General features: G+C 47.9%; 1 protein-coding gene across 2 annotated transcripts in view; it reads right to left on the reverse strand.

The window, feature by feature from the left end:
* The window catches only part of LOC144158819 (TNF receptor-associated factor 3-like), a 323737-nt gene extending 306749 nt beyond the window's left edge, over positions 1-16988 (reverse strand). Inside the window, exon 1 of one of the 2 annotated variants that reach the window (XM_077689978.1) lies at positions 16513-16928. In XM_077689978.1, the coding sequence (XP_077546104.1) occupies positions 16513-16797 (285 nt within the window). In that variant the 5' untranslated portion in view covers positions 16798-16928. Of the gene's footprint in view, positions 1-16512 lie in introns of both variants that reach the window. The other variant, XM_077689976.1, reaches the window with a different exon arrangement.
* Between the last annotated feature and the right edge of the window lie 2489 nt (positions 16989-19477).

Consider the following 19477-nt stretch of genomic DNA (forward strand, 5'->3'; position numbering starts at 1 on the left):
GAGGGGAAGCTCAGTCTTGTTTTTTATCTAGACTTTTGTTTCTTCCTTCGCAGATTTGATTTTACTAATTTAAGCAAAGAACAATGAAAAGTTCCGTGCATTAACGAGAGTGAGCACTTCAATTTGCAGCCAAGAAGGTATAGCAGAAATATTAATTGATTTTTTTTTGTATAAACAGTACTGGGACAAAATTTAAAAGGTGAGATAACTACATCACAGCTTCCTTTGTATGTGCAGAAAACTCCCACGACGTTTCAACCATAACAGTTGAGTATAACATATTTTAGGTCAATTGAATTTTTTGCACGCACAAGAAAGCTCTGAACGTCTAAGCCTTTTGACAACGAAATTAGAATGATGTGCTGATGTCAAGACTCCAGTGACGGGGCCAAACTGCTGGAGGCCGTGGGCGCGCGCTTCTCGGCCTTGTGTCCACGTCACAGTATTGGGACTGGCGTCATCTTCGCGGGTGCTTGCGACCACAGTTTGTCCTGCCGCGCGCGCTCTCTCTCTCTTTCATGCGCGCGCGTCTAATCCGTTCGTGCTGCCACGAGAGCGATGACATAATAAACGCCCTCATCATGGCGGCCACGTCGGTGTTCGTTTCGTCGGAACCGAAACTGACACAACTGGACAAGGCTGTAAATAATTATTAACGTTGCGACCGACCATCTAGAGAGTCATTTAATGATAACTGAACTGGTAGGAGCCCATACCAGCGTAAAAAAAACATAACTGAAAAATTTAGTAGCAGTATTCTTTTAGCGCAGCAAGTACTCATCTGGAAGTGTTTATCTTAGACATTTATCTTAGACATTGGTCATGTCGCGACAACTTTTAACGCATTTAAAGAGAACACTGTAAACGTGACTCGAGCGTTATAGTTCACACGTTTTTTCGGACATTTTGTCTTGAACTTAGCGAGTAAAACTGAAAATAGAAATAGTGGTGCCCACTTATAACAGACATGATGCTAATGAACTGACCAATTACCGCCTACTTATAACTTTCGCATGCATCCACAGTATTTGTGATAAACTTAGCACAAATTTATAGAACAACTCGACGTACTGACAGAACACCAACAATATTTCAAAAATAATTACGTAGCTCCTAATGCCATACACGCTGTCAGCGAAATGTAAACCAGACTCATAACACCGTTAACACAGTTGTAGGCGTATTTCTCGATATTTAAGAAGCAGTCGACTTTGTAAATCGCAACATGCCAATGTAAAAACTAGAACGCTACGAATTTCGAAGTTCAGCAATCATATTCTTCCGCAGTGTCTGTCCACCCGAAACGTTTTGTGCAAACCGCCGATTAGACATCTCCGCCAAAAAATGTCAAAATAAACGTCCCCGAAGATTTTGTAATAGGTGTTGTGATTTTTTATACGACAACTATTCTTTAAAGGGGCACTAAAAGGGTGGGGGACAAGTTGGCCTGTGTCGCTAGATTGCGGTGCGGGGGAGTCTAAGTACAGTTTTCTCGCACCTAGCAGTACTTAAATAAGGCCCAAAATGCAAGAACCCTGAGAACAGGTGTCGGACGCCCCGTCCGGTTTCGATCCACTCACGAGTAAGAGCGAGATCAACCGCAGCATGGTTCGCACGCTTAACAACTACCACAGCGACACAGAGAAGCTAACGCAGGGTCTCAGGGACAGGTATCTCAAAGCAGAACCCTGAGAAGAACTCTTGACCCTATTCGGACAAGCTGAACGAAGAGCTCGATTGATTTATTTTCCTCCACGAACTCCATGCACCAATTGCCGAGTGCAGGAAGTCCAGTGCCCCGGGAACGGGTGCCATCGCTTCCATCACCCTCATCATCACCACCACCAGCTCATCTAAGCCCACTGCAGCGCAAAGGCCTCTCCCATTAATCTCCAATTATTCCGGTCCTGTGCTAACTGCCACCAATTCATCCCCGCAAACTTCTTGATCTCATCTGCCCATCTAACTTTCTGCCACCCTCCCACACTTGCCTTCTCTAGGGATCCACTCTGTTGCCTTTAATGACCAATGATTGCATTGCCTTCGCATTACATGTCCTGCGCACGTCCATTTTTTTTTCTTGGTCTCTACTGATACCTCCTTAAAACGCGTTTGTTCCCTTACCCACTCCGCTCTCTTCTTGTCCCTTAGTGTTACACCTATCATCCTCTGTTCTATTGCTCGTTGAGTCGTCCACAATTTAAGTTGAACACTCTTAGTGAGCCTTCAAGTTTCTACCCCGTAGGTGAGTACCGGTAAGATGCAGCTGTCATGCAGTTTCTTCTTCAGAAACAATGGTACGCGGCCATTTATTATCTGAGAACGCCTGCCGAATGTACTCCACCCCATTCTTATCCTTCTAATTATCTCTGCCTCATGGTTGTGATCCAGGGTCAGAACTTGCTATCACCTACAAACTCCTAAATAATCTCGAAGACGACTCCTTAATGAATCCGTTGGAACATCTAAACACTGTTTGGGAGACGGGACAATTCCCTGTTTAATGAAAAACGGCCGACCTAAGATTCATATCTAAACCTGGTAAATCTCCCCATAGATAATTTGAAGCCAATATCCCTGAACTCCTGTGTTGGGAACATCATGAAGCGGTTTGTGCTCAACTGCCTTCAGAAACATTTAGACGACACAGAACAAATGCCCACGACAATGTTCGGATTCCGCAAACATCTAGGAAACCAGGACGTACTCCTTCAACTCAAGGAGGAGGTACTCAAACAAGCTACCGCTATTGACCCAGGGCCATCCTGGCCGTGGATCTCAAGGGCGCGTTTGACAACGTGAGTCACGGTGCTCTTTGCCCTCTTTGGCCGTGCGCCATTAAAAACCAGTCATCAACATCATCACAACGTGAGTCACGCAGTATATTGAGAAACCTCATTGCGACGGACTGCAGAACGCCGGGCGTACGAGTACATCCGCAGTTCCTCTCGAACCGCACTGCCGCACTAAGGATAGGAGATTCCACATCCGACCTCATGAGAATAGGGGCTAGAGGCACTCCCAAGTGGTCGTTGCTGTCCCCGTTATATAACGTCGCCTTGCTGTACCTCCTCAAAAGACTCGACGCCATAGATAAGCTCAGGCATGCCTTCTATGCCGACGATATTACCGTCTGGACGGGAAAAGGCTTTCTCCGCGAAATTCAGGACATAATACTCCAGACGGCAACATACGTCATAAATCAATAGGCCATTGCCTGTGACCCCCAGTGTTCACGACAGATGTCCTAACTTCTCGTTGTCCGTCCCAATGCAGAGAAGAACATCAACGAAGACATCCAAGCCCAACTAGAGACACATACGATAATTCCAAATCCCAGGATGAAAATCCTAGGAGTTCACCTACAAGCAGATACCAAGAGTGACATCTCCCTAAAGAACTGAAACAAACGGCGGATCAAACCAAGCACATTATTAAAAAGGTGTCAACCAGGAAGAGAGGAATGAAAGAGGCAGATACCCTGCGCTTGGTCGAGGCATTCGCCAACTCGAAAATAACTTACATCACCCCGTACCTCTTACTGAACAAGTGAGACAAATCTCCTCAATATACTCATTCGAAAGTCAGTTAAACATGCCATAGGAGTACCCATGAGCGCGTCCACAGGCAAGCTTCTCAGAATGGGCCTACACAACACAGCAGAAGAATTTATCGAAGGTCATTTATCGAGCCAAAAGGCCAGACTCGGTTGAACAAAAGATGAACGAAAGATTCTCAAGATAGGGTAGACGGCCCTCGACACGATCCCGCAAGTGCAGATACCAACCTCCTGGCGCCAGTCCATAATTACCCACCCACTGTCCAGAAACATCACGAAGCCAGGAGAGCAGCGAGAGCCCGAACGCTCAACACGAACTTTGGAAAATACCTCAAAGTCGTATACACCGACGACTCCCGGTGCAGTGGAACGCCATGCGCAACGTTAGCGGTACCAACCAAAAATAGCCTTGCAAGCGAAACAGTCAAGACCACGGACATCACTGAAGCGGAGATGGCAATTGCTTTGACCCCCGCACAGACGCCGGCACACCCATTTGTCACCGACTCCCAGCAAGCATATCGGAACTACCAGTCGGGCTCGGTGTCTCCATCTACCCTTAGATTGCTGCATAATAGCAAATCGAAAACTCAAATCAGTGTGGACGCCCGCTCACGCCTACATGGAGGGCAACCAGTTTGCCCACCAACAAGCCTGCGCACTCGCACCCCAGGCTGTGGAAGAACGTGGAGTACTGCCCGCGCATCAATTTCAGGGAGATCACGAAGCACTATTGGCTAGAAACAGACACTCCCTCCACCTGATTCCAGCCTCTCTAAGGAACAACAGGCAGTCATTCGCCTCATCCAAACCGGATCCTTCAGCCACCCAACAAGGCTACACCTTATGTTCCAGGAACAATACTCTGCTCAATGCAAATTTTGTAAAAAACCGGGATCACTCCGCCACATAATTGGGAAGTGAGACTTCCGCTCATAAAATCCACCCCTCTTCCATCTCCCCCCCTCGCTTTTAGTAAGTAATGAGAGTCTGATATACAGCTCCTCACTGGCGACTCAGCTTGCGCTGGTCGACAGGGTGCAGACAGTCATGAGGCCATCAGGGCTCCAGTTAACAAGGAACCACTTCCCAACGGGCCACAGGACCCACTTCAGACGCTCGATAAATGTATACTCTGTCTCACTTACCCCATAGGTCACCGGAATGAGTCAGCCTTGCTTTCAGTTTTGTTTTCGAAAAGGGGATTTTACCTATACTGCCAATTAAAGAAATCAATAATACACGACAGTTAACGCCAACAATATCCCCGGCAAACAGCGTCAAAAGGTACTAGTACTGCAGGTAGTTAGCCGACCCGTCTGAACCTCCGCTCCCTGCGCGCTGATTTGGACAACCGGTGTTACGATAAAGCTTTCCCGCGCCAACCGAGCAACCCCGTGCCGGCTTGTGACTCGGATCTTGTTCGTCGCCGGTGCTGAGGAGTGCGAGGTAACCATGCCGGACTCCTATAGGCGCGCTGTATGACCTTAAAGAACTTACACTTTATTTAGAACAAGCCGGAGCCTAAACTGCATCGTCCATGCGTGAGCGCGCATCCCATATCACGTGCGCCGCCGACTAAGTCGGGTTCCACCAGATTGCCTTGTCGGGGTTGGCGCTTAATTGAGCACAGCACATGACACTTATCACCCGCGGAATATACGAACGTACCTTTCGACTTGTACGACGAGTATTACTGCTGCTAATATCCCACCGATTTGGACTTCCTGAGCCCCGGCGCAGCTGTCCGTAAAACATGCAGCGTCCGTTCTCTTAGCTCGAACTTTTTGACCGGTGAATAGAGCCGTCGCTTGAGTGGGGGCTTCGTTTGCGGGCGGCTCGATAGGCTATGGTTTCTTTCCCACACGGCCATATTGTTCACTCGAGCATGCAAAAGCATCGCTCGTTTTACCGGGGTAAAATGACGGCCAGCCTCCTCGGCGCGAGTTTCGTTTCGTTGTTGGGGTCAGCCATGGCTTCAAGGCGTAAAAGCTACCGCTGTCAGCGGGAGAACGCTTGGAGTCAACCGCTCACGCCCCCACCCTTTATGACGCGATGGCTACGCCACGACAAAGTGAAAGTAAAAGCAGCACAATAAAGCCAGCTTTATTTCTTTATTTCTCAGCAAATCAAGCATCGCTCCATGGCCGTCGAACAAAAGCGCGAGAGCTACGAAAGGTATGATCATTCAGTTGATACAAAATAATGTTCTGCATTTAGCGTCCATTTAAAGCATGCCCAACCGCAACACATGAATACTGTTCAAAGTGAAAAAATCGTATTACGCACTAGAAGTTGTAGTATTCGCGTCCAACCACGAAGTACAGTCTGGCTACACAACGTGAAGCTCAGAGAAACAACAATAGGGTAAGTTACTATGCATAAATAGTTTTGTACGGCTTGAGAAACGCCTTTTTACTGACTTCCCCAAATAGAACTCACATACGTGTGGCGAGGGTGGCTACTTCCTAAGGACCTACGGTGATAGCAGCGCTGGTCTGTGTTCTGCCCTCGTATGTCCTTCGTCTTGTTCTGCGCTGCTATCACCATGCAACAAACAAAAACACTCATTTGGCTGCATCACATAAAGGCACGCAATGTGTTTCTCGCCCATGTACTACCCCTAATTTGAAAGTTTTCATGGCCATTAGACTTATTACACTAAGTCATAGGGCTTCACCAACACATCATACTGCAAATCCTTCGATTTAATCCGTAAAGTAGATACAATTTAAGCCTCAGCGTCTAGAAATGAGAGGCCAGCTGTACTCTTATTTGGAATAAACATATTGCCGTTGGAAAGAGTTTGCGGCCATATTTTTTTGTTTCATGATACACAGAAGTCTCGCCAGAAATAAGTAGCATCCCTGACAAACATTAATAAAGCGTCTCTTTTCTTCCGTAGGAAAGAAAATGTGGAATAATACACCAAGCTATGATAATACCACCAAATATTCTGCCGCCACTAAAACGTCATTTCGAAATTAAAATTATAAGAAGAATAGTGTTAATTAGTATATAAGAGTCTACCACAAAAAGTGGTAAACTGTTATATACACCCAATATTTCAACATGTATGCCCGAAAATGCGTTTTTTTTTTTTTTTTTTTTGCAGAGTGTTACACATTTTATAACTAATGTTATTGAATGAAATATTATCCGCATAGGCTATGATTCAAGTTGCCTCTTCAACACGTTTTCGCGTTGTACAGGTGACAGAAAAGTTGAACAGTGCCCGCAAGCGCTGACCAAAAATTAGTGCCCTTCTACTCTGTGAAGAAGGATCATTTGCGAAGCTGGACGCAGTCCAAAGAGTTCGCGAAACAAAAAAAAAACGTTTGTAATTTTTACTTGAGCATACTTCGTAGCCAATTATCTGAACGAAACTTCGAAAGGCTCGACCTTTTTCTAGTCGAAGAATGTTCAGCTGTCTTCTACCCTCTGGCGTCGTAGGCGTTGACGTCCACGTTTAAACCTCTTGCCAGCACAACGGACGCGTCATCAGTAAGGGAAAGGCACCTATTCGCCCCGAGATCGAACACAGTCGGCTCCTGGCGGCGGCGCGACGAACTGCTTGTGGATGGCGCTGTTGCGTAGTCTGTTCGTTCACGGGTAGCATTTCGGCTGGCGTACTCGCAAATTTTCGCGCCATTTTTTCGCGGGGCTACCATGGTTGCCAGACCAGGACTGTCCTCTGTTGATTAGCTCGCATCGTCCGTAAAGGCCGCGGATCTGTCAGCCCGCTCTGGTTACAAACCCCTGCTCACTCGCGCCGTGGGCTCGGGCCTGTTTTTTTTTTTTTTTCGCTTCGTCCCCAAGGGAGGTACTGCTCCACTTTTGGTCTGCATCGACGCAGCCATATTGTTTTGAGCATGGTGATTTGAAGCTGTGCATAAAGATCCTACTGGAACACCCTTCAACAACTTGCCACATTAGACCAGTTTGGGGTTCCTAGCGGCCTGGCGCGCGTGATTTGGCCAATGCCTGCCTCCATGCATCCCTCTCTTTCAACATTAGCGACCTCCGGCACTCCGAGCGCGCAGGGGTTTGTATACCCAGAGCGGGCTGACAGATCCGCGGCCTTTAAAGGACGATGCGACTAATCAACAGAGGGCAGTCCTGGTCTGGCAACCATGGTAGCCCCGCGAAAAAATGGCGGGAAAATTTGCTGGTACGCCAGCCGATATGCTACCGTTTCGGGATCATTAAAGGGGGCTTTTTGAAGGTGGCGTGGGGATTACTTCAAGATAAAAGTTTAGTACACAAAAAGGGTAAGAAGCGACAACACCTGTGCATACCCATGCATTTTCCACACCCTTGCAAAATTGCGCTTTGTCCTTATATACAGAAGAAACACACAAACAATTACACTGCACCCGACCCGTGCGCTATCGCCCATACATTACCGGATTTTACACCCGAAAGCGCCTGTGTGATCGAATTCTTCCCGTACCTTTTGGGAAATAAATACCATTTTTTGTATAGTCATTGTTTATACTGTGTTTCTAATTTTACGCATAATTAAAATACGTTTCTGTGGATGCGCAAGAATATTTGGGGAGCATTTCTCGGTGAAATTAAGCAGTTGAGAGTTTGCGCCTGTCCTGTTGCATTAAGGCACATTCCCACTGGCGATGCGCCTCGTCGCGCGACGAAAAGCGACGTCGCAAAGCGACGAGCCGGCCGTCGCTTTTCGGAGTTTTGCGACGGCGGAGCAGATCGCTCTAGGTCCGAATTCCCTCGTCGCGCGACGGCCCCGCAAAACCGGTAAGCCAATCATGGCCGCGGAGTAGGCTGACGTAGCCGGAAACGAAACGTTTCTTTACATCCGGTATGCAAACGCTGCGGGCGGGCGGGCGAGCGCCGCCACCGCCGCTGGCTCGCTCGGCCAGGCGCTTGGCCCGCTATCGCTGTACCCGCCCGGGTCGGGCCGGCAAGCAACTTCCCGTGTGCATCGGTTCTTTGGCCAGTGGCTTCAGCGTACGCGTGCACTAATCAACGAATAGCGTGGAACTCATCAGTGTGGAGAAGCGTGTATGGATTGTAAATAGAGCTGGGTGGACAGCGAGACGGTAGGTTGACTTGCAGTGCTTGCAGCCTCTTCGTCTATCGGCGACTGGTAAACACGCGTAGAGTTCGGAGGCGTCAGAACGTTGCGCCTGTGAAAAGAAGCGACATTTGTGGGCCGTGATGCGGGTGTTGTGGCGTGAAAGCAAGCGTGTGCATTTCTTCGTGCAATAATATGTTGAAAAGAGCCTTCGTGAGTTTGTTATTTTCTGCTCCTCCCGCAACCCGCAAATGCTTTCGGCATTGCTCCAGGTTTGTAGCATGTGTTTTAGTTTGATTTCTACCTGCTTTTGTCGCGTATTCTTTGACTTCGAATGGTTGACGCACCAACGAGGTCGTATGTACAAGTCGGGAAGCAGCTGCGCTGAACGCAGTCGCATCATCGCTCATCGCAAGTGCGAACACCACCTCAAGGCCTCATCGCGCGACTCGCGCCGTCGCGCGACGAGACAAATCGCCAGTGGGAATGTGCCTTTACGTGAGTCATTTTTATATATCCCATTTTCAAATCCCGAAATGAATCACCTTGTCCAGAAATGTGTTTCACTCAGCATAACAGCATAACCAAATGCCTAATATGGTCACGTCTTAACGTTTTAACGGGGACCTAAATTTAAAGAAAGTAGAAAAATCGCGTAATGTAATATACGTTGTTGCCCACATGCGTGGAGGGTGTGTGCCATGACTCGCTGGATTTTTTTTTATTTTTCCCACAATGCTTCCTTTCAATACCATTTTCAAAAACGTGACCCAAGATTTCTGGACAATTTCGGACCAAAAGGGGGATTAATCAGCTTTGAAAATACTGGCTTCTACTTGTTGAAGTACTGCGTTTTCACCGCTACGGAACACGATGCCTAGCGTTCTTTCAATTGCAAATAATACTGATAATCAACGTTTCGCTTTTCGCGTTACACGTGTTCTCTGCTCGCTGCTCTTGGTATGTTGGCAGAAGCCCACCCCCAGAAAAGAAACGAAATGCACAGAAAACGTTCATCCTTGCATTTTTTAATCAATCCTCAAGAATTAGATGCCAAGAAAACAGCGAGATTCAGCTTACAAATATAAAACAAAGTAGCTACCCGGAACCTGTTGCACTGTTTCGTAACGAGAAATAAAAAGGAACGTTTTACTACATCTAAAACAGGGAAACTTCATTTGTCATCTTTATGGTTCGTAAGCGACATTACGCAAGATGGCAAACACATCTCGCTGCTCTAGGCTTGTGGAATTGTAAAAGAAACGCAAATGGTCAACAGCGCAGCCGTAACCTAAAATCTGTGCTCACAGTGAGGTCCCAGAAGCTTGATTTACACACTGCAAACCTGCTTGTTACTTTGAAAGTGCAGCTAAACATGAGATGTTCATTGTACTGCGCGCGTTAGCAATTTAATTCGCAAGTTCACTTGCGACGAAAGCCGTAAATAAGTGATCCGACTCCGTTATTCACCAAACCTGCCTTCAGAGTCGCTAAAATTTCATTTAACTAATGCTGCGCGCCGAAGACCCGTTAGAACATTTGCATTTATAACTTTTCGCTGGTTAAATTCTAGTAATTTTATGTTGCCTTGCGAACACACAAAAAAATATCGTAAGCTCTTAGAAAGAATGTCGGGGCAGGTAAGTGGTGTTACCATTTAAGGGCATCTCACAAATGCAAGAATGTGTCATGCTACCAGAGAAAACGATTAAAATTGATGTTTAAAATTGAATTCCAGAGATCGAGGCTTAATGATTTGTTTTTATTTATGCTTTTATTGAAGGCTCAAAGCTATAGCCTGAAGAGATCGAGCTTGCTACAAGCCACGGCGTAAAAGTTCATTGTGTATATTGCAGCCGTTCTGAGATTCCCGATGGGTCGCCGCTTTTTTGTCGTAGTAATAAAAACTTATTGGCGCTTCCATGCTATACATTGAACGTTGAGGAACCGAACTACAGCATACCACTCTCGTTAGCACCTTTCGTGCGCACATACGGCGCGAAAAACGCACGAAGCGCGCTTAGTCACAGTGTGCATTCTTCCGGGCCGCTCAGCGGAGCATCCACACTAGCAGCGCGACGCTGGCGCCACCTTCATGTCGATCTCGCGGCGAATAGCTGCGCATGCAAGCCTTCCCTCCTTCCTCCACTCCCAACCCGTGCACGCATAAACTGGCAACCCGTTATGGGTGCGTGCTTAAAAATGAGACACAGTCGAAAATGTCGCTCTGAAAATCCTTCAAGCTGAACAAGTAATAGTGGTTCACGTCGGCGTTCTAAGCGGCCAAGGTGCTCTTCATCCGCGAAGTAGTCGCAGCTACTCGACGAGCTGGAACTTGAGGCGGTAACGGCGGCGGCAGGGAAGTTCTGTTTTCGCGCCCACACGCGCTTGTGTTCGGGCCGACGCTTCTTCCCTTCCCGCCCTTCTTCCTCCAAGCGAACGACATGTTCCCGTCTAATGGAGAGTTATTATTTGAAAAGCAGACAAACATGTGGCCGTCTGGTACCCGCCCCCGTCATGGGCATCTTAGTAAAGAGTTTTAGCTGACCGTTTTTGAGGCTCCGCTAAGCTCCCGACGGCCCGCTAAGCACAACCGGAGCGTCAGCGGCAGAAAGGCTTTTAGCTAAGCGACAACCATATCTCCCTCGACGGGGAATGATTCGCGTCACTGGTCGTGCCCTGTGCGTGGGCAAACCAAAACGTCATCCCAAGATAAGAATTGGAATGTGGTCACTCAAGTAATGTAAAGTGCCGTGTTGAGTACCCACCTTTCTAAAACAATGTAGTCGCTTACATAATGGTTCTAAATTATTTTAAAGAATAAACTTTGGAATAGCCATGACAAGGCTGTCTTTCTCGGCGCTGCATAGAAGCAGCCCCGCGCTTCGGTCGACGTTTTTCGCTTCCGTACTAAAGCTTGTTGAGAAGTGTGGCACCTTTGCCTTTTCGGAAGAGCTTTCGCGATTTCGCCGCTCGCGTTTCAACTAAAGAAACGGAGTTCGCGGGAGCGCGCTCACATCGCGGGGCAGCCATGCTGATATTCCGCACGGTAACGTAAGCGGTTGCTTTTTGATTGATTGTGGGGGTTTAACGCGATGGCACAACGCAGGCGATGAGGCGCGCCGTAGTGGAGGGCTCCGGATTAATTTTGACTACCTGGGGATCTTTATCGTGTTCCGAAATCTCGTACGCACGGGCGTTTTTGATTTTCGGCTCCATCAGAAAAGCGGCCGCCGCGGCCGGGCATCGAACCAGCGACCTCGTGCTCAGCAGCGCAACGCCTTAGCCACTGAGCCACCGCGGCAGGTAACGTAAGCGGTTGCGACGGTCCGCTAAGAGGCCCCGGTTAGCGGAGCGGGACCCGCTCCGGTATCGCTGCTAGCGCCTTTGCGCGCCACGCATGCGCATTGGCGCTCCCGCTAGCTGTCGGAGCGGAGCGGACCGTCAGAAACGGTCAGCTAAAACTAGTGTCTTTAACACCGACTCAGGGCCAGGGCGCTGGATAACGGAGGACAGCTGACAGGGCGCATTGAGCCATGAATGTTCCACGTTTAAACCTCCCGCCAGAAACAACGGGCATGTCATCGGTAGCGGCATGAAGCCTAGCCTGTGCGTGCACGGCCTCTCCCTCCACCCCCAACCCGTGCACGCACAGACCGGCAACCAGGTGATGAGCATGTGCAGTGGGCGTGTGCTTAGGAGTAAAATACACCAGCGAAAATGCCTCGCTGAAAGCCTTTGAAGCTGAAGAAGAATTATGGCTTACCAGTGTATGGGTTTCGGCTAGTTGGTGACGGTAATCCATGACTTCGAGTAGCGCAAAAGAAAATAGACCTCAGGAGCATGCCGTGTGGGCCTCTCCAATGGTGCACGCTGCATGGGTGCATGTTCGGGGTGTTGCGATGTGTTGTATATGAGGCGTATTTGTGTTTATCTTACTTCACGTGTACTTTCCTAAAAGTATGTTTTATGTTCTCTTGATTATTATGGGAACAGTGTAGAGTGATACTTTTCAATGTCCAACGGTTATGGAGGGCTGGAGTTTGATAGATGTAATGGTATTGTAACAGAATGAGTATATTTTTTTTTCTTGTGTTACACGGACAGCAAGTGTCCGGTAACATTCTTGAGGGGGGAGGAGTTAAGTTGGTGTATGTTATCGATGTATGTTACCTTGTTGTGGTGCAAGTTTTGCGAGTAGGGGGTCAGCGTACGTCCTTCCTGTATCCCGAGCCGCTTTGCAACGCGACGGCAGAGTGCATTGTTCGCCTCCCACCGCTTTCACTCGGACGGGGGCTGCTTGAGAGGAAAAATCGGGCCCATCTCCCCGCGAGGGGGACTCGAGTAAATGCGTCGCCTAGGGGGTGGGTGTATTGCGTCAACGTTTAGTGTTTGGGGAGTTGGTGGTAGTGAATGCGTTGTATCAGCAGCTTCTTGACGTAGTTTGAATGAGTCAAGGATATAAGGCGTGTTCGTAGCCTCCCATTCTGTGTCGGCTTTGTGGCGCAGTGGGTACCATGTACAGTCGGGGACTTAATTTTGCAGACCACGCGAGCGCGTGGCAAAAGCCATCGATGCGCGCTCTGGAGGCCCGGCGCCTGTTGTCGAGACCGGCGCGGCGCGCATGCGCGTCCTGTTTTACTCACAGGCACGCCGATTTTCTCGCTTCCTGCTGCGGCGCTGCAATGGTCACTCAAGCACCGCATAGCGACGCCTTTGTAGCATTCCTTTCTTCCCGGTGGCACATTTGGGGCCTAACGTGACGATTGCGAGGGCTTTGGCGCAGGTGCTCTTCGCGTCCTGATAAACACTTGCGCGTAATGTTTTATTTATTTGGTTTGTGCCTTATCGTTTATAGACGATGAGACTAGCGGCTTGCGAACGGCGTACCCGAATGAAGCGCGTACGAAGCACAGTGTCGCGGTACGCGCTACCGACGACGAAATGCCAGCTATATGAATAGCGAACCTTTGTTCCCCTTGTGTATTGTGTAATTTGGCCACTGAACATATATTCCAGCTCGCTCTCCGCTGCCCATAAAGTAGGCGATTTGCAAGTTATATCAAAAAGAAATTATTTGGGCGTTTTTGCTGTTTACTTCATTACTTAAAAATGATAGAAATACGTACTCACACAAATTGTCTGTTCGCTCTGCCAGTCGCATTCGTCAAAATGGCGCCTGGGGCTCCCATTGAATGCCGTAAAATTATTTGCTACTTTTCTCCGTAATATTAATCGCTACTTAGGGCCTTCCAAATGTTTTTGTCACTATTGAACGGGTGTTTAACCACTGAAAAACAATAAGCTAGTCCTCCTGTTTCATTGTTGACCTCCTTGTCCTTCCGCTCCGCTGGGCAAGGTACCCCTTTTCTAATGGAGGCGAAAGGCGAAAATGCTCAAGTGTGTTCGGGATTTGGGCGCATGGTACACATTCCCAGGTAATTAAAATTATTCCGGAGCTTTCAACTACGCCGCGCCTTATCGGCTGTGTAGCATCGGCGCGTTAAACCTCATAATCAATCAATGCAAGCCGACCTTGAAGAATTGCTCTGGCCTTAGAGCAATGAATCCCCATAGGCATGAATTCCTGCTAACAGCATCTCTTGGGCTATCAGTAAGCCGGCAAATGTCCCTTTGAAAAACAGCTTCTCAAAAGTAGCGAATAATTTTATGGCATTCAATGGGAGACCGAGGTGCCATTTTTACGAATGCGACGGGCAGAGCGAACAATTTGTGTGAGTACGTATTTCTATCATTTTTAAGTAATGAAGTAAACAGCGAAAACGCCCAAATAATTTCTTTTTGATATAACTTGCAAATCGCCTACTTTATGGGCAGCGGAGAGCGAGCTGGAATATATGTTCAGTGGCCAAATTACACAATACACAAGGGGAATAAACGTTCGCTATTCATATAGCTGTCATTTCGTCGTCGGTAGCGCGTACCGCGACACTGTGCTTCGTACGCGCTTCATTCGGGTACGCCGTTCGCAAGCCGCTAGTCTCATCGTCTATGAACGATAAGGCACAAAACAAACAAATAAAACATTACGCGCAAGTGTTTCTCAGGACGCGAAGAGCACTTGCGCCAAAGCCCTCGCAATCGTCACGTTAGGCCCCAAATGTGCCACCGGGAAGAAAGGAATGCTACAAAGGCGTCGCTATGCGGTGCTTGAGTGACCATTGCAGCACCGCAGCAGGAAGTGAGAAAATCGGCTTGCCTGCGAATAAAACAGGACGCTCATGCGCGCCGCGCCGGTCTCGACAACAGGCGCCGGGTCTCCAGAGCGCGCATCGGTGGCTTTTGCCACGCGCTCGCGTGGTCTGCAAAATTAAGTCGCTGACTGTACATTGCGTTCCGCCCGCAGGGTCGAGGGATCGAAACCAGGAGCCGGATAGTATTTTTTTTATATAGTGTAAGGGGAGGGGTGCGGACAACGACGGTGCGGACTACGACGGACGTCAACGCGGGTGACATCGTGAGTTACTGAAATGCTCTGCATTTAAAAAACGACAGAGGAGACAGGGAGGCGACGGGCACAAGCGCTAACTTCCAACTGAGCTTATTGAAAAAGTGCGTTCGTTCCATGCATGGGAAACGTTGCGCACGCCATTCCCCTGAAGTGCCGTAAAGTATATGTCGGCCAAACAGGTCGGTGCCTGAACGACAGGCAGCGTCAGCACGATTACAATGTTCATAAGGTTGTCAGGGCCACTTGGGCATTCATTGCCGCGATTTCACTTGTGCTCCCCTCTTTGACCGCTGCGCCGTCAACGCTCGTCACACCAACCAGAAGACAAGGTAAATAATCGAGGCGGCCGGAATAGCACGCCTGGGGGATCGTTGCACGTCCGCACCGTCCGTGGCCTTGTCCGATAAGGAGATTGGCTATCTGAGTGGGGGTGGGTGCCTTCTTAGTCAATGCCTCGTGCTGCCTTTTTGTCGACGTCACAGCGTTGTGCGAATAATTTTCTGTGCAAATTTTATTATGCCTTGCTTTTTTTCTGTTCTTTTCTATCTTTGTTTCTTTATGATAATATCCCACCCCAGTGTTTATATTCACGCATTTTTTCAATAAACTCAGAAGTTAGCGCTTGTGCCCGTCACCTCCCTGTGTCCTCTGTCGTTTTTTCTTTTGCGCTACTCAAAGTCATGGAAGAATTATGGGCTGACGCCAGCGTTCCGACCGGGAAAATTGCGCTTAATCGTTCGGCATGCGTAGCTACTCGGCGAGGTGGAATTTCAGGGGGCAACGGTGGCGGCGGCTTTCGGCAGTTCTTACGCCCATTCGCGCTTCTGACGATTTTCCGCAATCATCTGATTTAGGCTCTACCACCGTTGTCAGCCGATTGCGCCAGTTGTGAAAGAGGCATGGGTGGTGGCGAACGAGTTAAACATTCGTGAAGGAGGGCTCGGCGGTGGCGAGGTGCAGCCACCCGGAGCGGCGCTGAGTACATCGGCTACACCGGAATGAAAACAGGGGGTGGGGACACATACTGCCTCGCAGTAAATCGTTGCCTGGCGAGCAAAGAGGCATGCGCTCATTGCAGCTCAAACCACCACAAGTGGGCTACATACCTCGAAACCATTAGGATAATCATGAAGGCATGCCCTCGTGTTATATTCTTCGCGTAAGAACAGTAGCTTCCATGTTTCTCTGACCACCATTGAATTCGTCTATGAAATAAGAATCAGCGCCCAGTTCTCTCAATCCAGCAAAAAAAACAGGAAAAAACCCTACTATCCACCTGCGACTGCAACCGTTTTCATGCGCCCTAGCGAAGCGCCCCTCACAAATGATTCCCCACTCCATTGTGCCGGAATGCAATAACAGGCTACTTAAGGCATATTTGAAATTTACACCGAATTTAAACCATTCAGCAGGGGGAGAACGCACACCACCTACCTTACGCCCGAGCAGTTTCTCTTCTGTGAATGTTGACCAGACGACATCTTCAGACTGGCAGACGACCTTGTCCAGAGGACAGCGATTGCGTTCCCCGTCACCGCCGGCGTCGTAGCATCTGCTGCAGAGTAGATGGTGGCAGGGTAACAGCGCTGTCGCAGCCGAAACCAGACCGCAGGCACTGCAAACTCTGTTCTGTGGAATGCCGTCCACGAACACGGTGGGCTTCCAGTCTATGCGGCTGTCGAAACCGAACACAGTGAACTTCACGCCGGCGGCAGCCATGGCCACGAATGCCTGCTACACTGGCAGAATCGCTGCGCGTTCAGCCCGCCAAGAACACGCCCTTTGTAGCGGTCAAGAGTCACTCAGATAAGAGCGACCACAATCGGCATTGACTGCGTTTTCTTTTGATGCAGTGCTGCTTTTATGGACGCTGCTTGAGTGGAAATGTTATCATCAGGCAGTCTTATCACGGAGCCGTGCACGTAGATGGAAAGCAGGGAAGTCGTCAGCAGCGTCTCCTCAGATACATCTCTTCAATATATCACGAGATGCAGTTTTGTTATCTTACAGGAACAACCATGGTACCAGGAAGTAACAATGACGCAAAAACAATAACGACGGAAGAAACGCGTACTACACACGTGAACTTCCTCTAAGAGCAGTATAATATTCCTGGATTTAATTTCCATTCTTGCCTCGCCCTGTCGACAGTGGCAGCATTTGGGTAAGTCAAGTGGCCTTGCGTAGGAGTTTGACTTCGTTCTCAACAACGCAGAAACACTGGGACGCCGTCTAGGTACGTAGCTGCTAACATTGCCTTGCAGTCAGCTTACAGGCTACCTTCTTGTATTAGTTGGTGATTTTTGGAAAACAAAATACGCACGTTATCTTCGTGTTTGTATCTTTATGCATAAGCATGTCAGTCTATGTTCAGACTACCGACGCAAGAGCCATATCGTGCGCTATGGACGTAAAAAAACGGCGCTTCACGCAGTTCGGTTGGCTCAGACCATATATCTTTCCTCCATGACTCAGACGTGAAATGACGTCATTATTTAAAGATACTGCGACAGTTGCGACAACAGTCTGAACCCGGCTTAAGATAGGTGATATCAGTGTTGGAGTTTGTCGCCCCAGTCGTCGCTGTGTAGCTGATTATCTTGACGTGCAGTCAGACTTTAAGTCACTGGTCAGCGACTTCGGCTAGTTTCGGTTTCTGAAATCGAGGCGATCCTAGCGGCAGGGTGCTGCGGCGTGGCCGTCCTTTCCTTTTCCTCGGAGTTTGTTTCTTTCTTTCCACAGCTTTCATGCTTCTACGCCTCCTGACGCATGCGCAAATGCTCACTGGCGCCGAAATTTTTTTTTCGTTCTCTCGACGTGCGCGGCGGGCCAGTTCGGGAGCGTGCGCGGTTGAGCCGGCGTGCGAAACGCTACGAGGGTTGCCTAAACGTCTCCGCGCCCTGAAATTTTCGCTGCATTGTAAAATATATTCGAATGCATTCTAAATGCGCCACCACGGAGAAAGGAGCGTTACCAGTCCAGCGCAGCTATGTGGTGCAGCAACACAGGGCGAAGCAGTTCGTCCAAGTTTTTCGTCTTCCCCAAAGATGACAGGTGAGTAAATTAGCTTTGTTCAATTAATAGATTTTAAAAAAGCCGACCACGCTGCTCTTCTGTTTTCAAAATACTTCGCGCATGTAACGTGACGTTAATGTGACATGTCAGTTGTCTTGGAGTTGTAACCCTACTGAAAATATGGCAACGATATCCATACGACATGAATGATATCATAAACATTTCAACGACATGTCTTCGATATCGCAGAGATTTCAATACGATGTCGAAGAAGCTTTATGACATGTCATTGACATCGTAAGGATTTCAATGACTTATCGTTGTCCTCTGACATCGTAAAGGTCCGATGTCGCAAAGACTTCAACGACGTGTCTTTGACATCGGAAGGCCTTCTACGACATGTCGATGTGCTATATCATAAAGGTCTGTTATCGCATAGAGCAGAACGACATGTCAAGAAAAGATCGACAACATCTTCATGATATGAAGATTTCAACGATAAGTTGTAGAATTTCTGCGGTATGTCTTCAAGGTAGTCTTACAACGTGTGACATATCGCACAAATTAGCCCATTGTGCCCTGTGGTTTCTGTAAAATATTGCAGACAACATATATTCTGCCTTGTCAGCACTGGAAAAAAGTACAAGGTACAGTACAAAATAAAGTACAGTACAAACGCTGACACTTTGCACTCTCAAGTTTACTTACACAAAATTCAAATTCTTTAACCTGTTGTTCTGTAATGTTTCTACGGGTGCATAATTCAAACTCGGTCATTCAGTTAATTCATAAATTGCACTTGTCCACACTAGAAAATATCTGCTTCTTCATTACCACCTGCTAAAAATATGTGTCCAAATATCACTAAACAGCTGAAAATTTAATTAAAGAATGTCAAGACCTCAAAAAAGAATGTTTTGCTACTAAACCAACGTTAGAAATAAAGCAAAACGTTAGTGGAGAGCATTGTTGTTAGCCCTACTCAGTATTCAAAGACCCTATTAAGTTTGGTCATTTTCAAAACTGTCATTTTTTACGTGACCCAATTTGTTGAAAATGACCAATCTTGTTATATAGGCCCTGAAAGTTCTGGTCAGCAGTAGAAGACGAATTAACTAATTGTGGACTTTTCACCTCTGTTTTCAGTTTGTTTTGTGTAGTCTAGCCTTCAAAATGCTAAAAAATGTCATTAAAATCCATGTCCAAACATAACGTGCACTTTTGCCTTTGCCAGAGTGATATTTATGATGACTTCTGCCCATTCAACAAACTTCCAATGTCCTGTCAAGTTTGCAACAATGAGAATTGACTATGTGCAAAGTAGGGTCATTGAATACAGCATTTTTTTGCTATATCAACAAATATTAAAGATACTGAGCGACCA

This window comes from Haemaphysalis longicornis, unplaced genomic scaffold (assembly GCF_048455015.1).
Source record: "Haemaphysalis longicornis isolate Haplotype H1 unplaced genomic scaffold, Haemaphysalis longicornis Haplotype H1 scaffold_10, whole genome shotgun sequence".
Lineage (NCBI taxonomy): Eukaryota > Metazoa > Arthropoda > Arachnida > Ixodida > Ixodidae > Haemaphysalis > Haemaphysalis longicornis.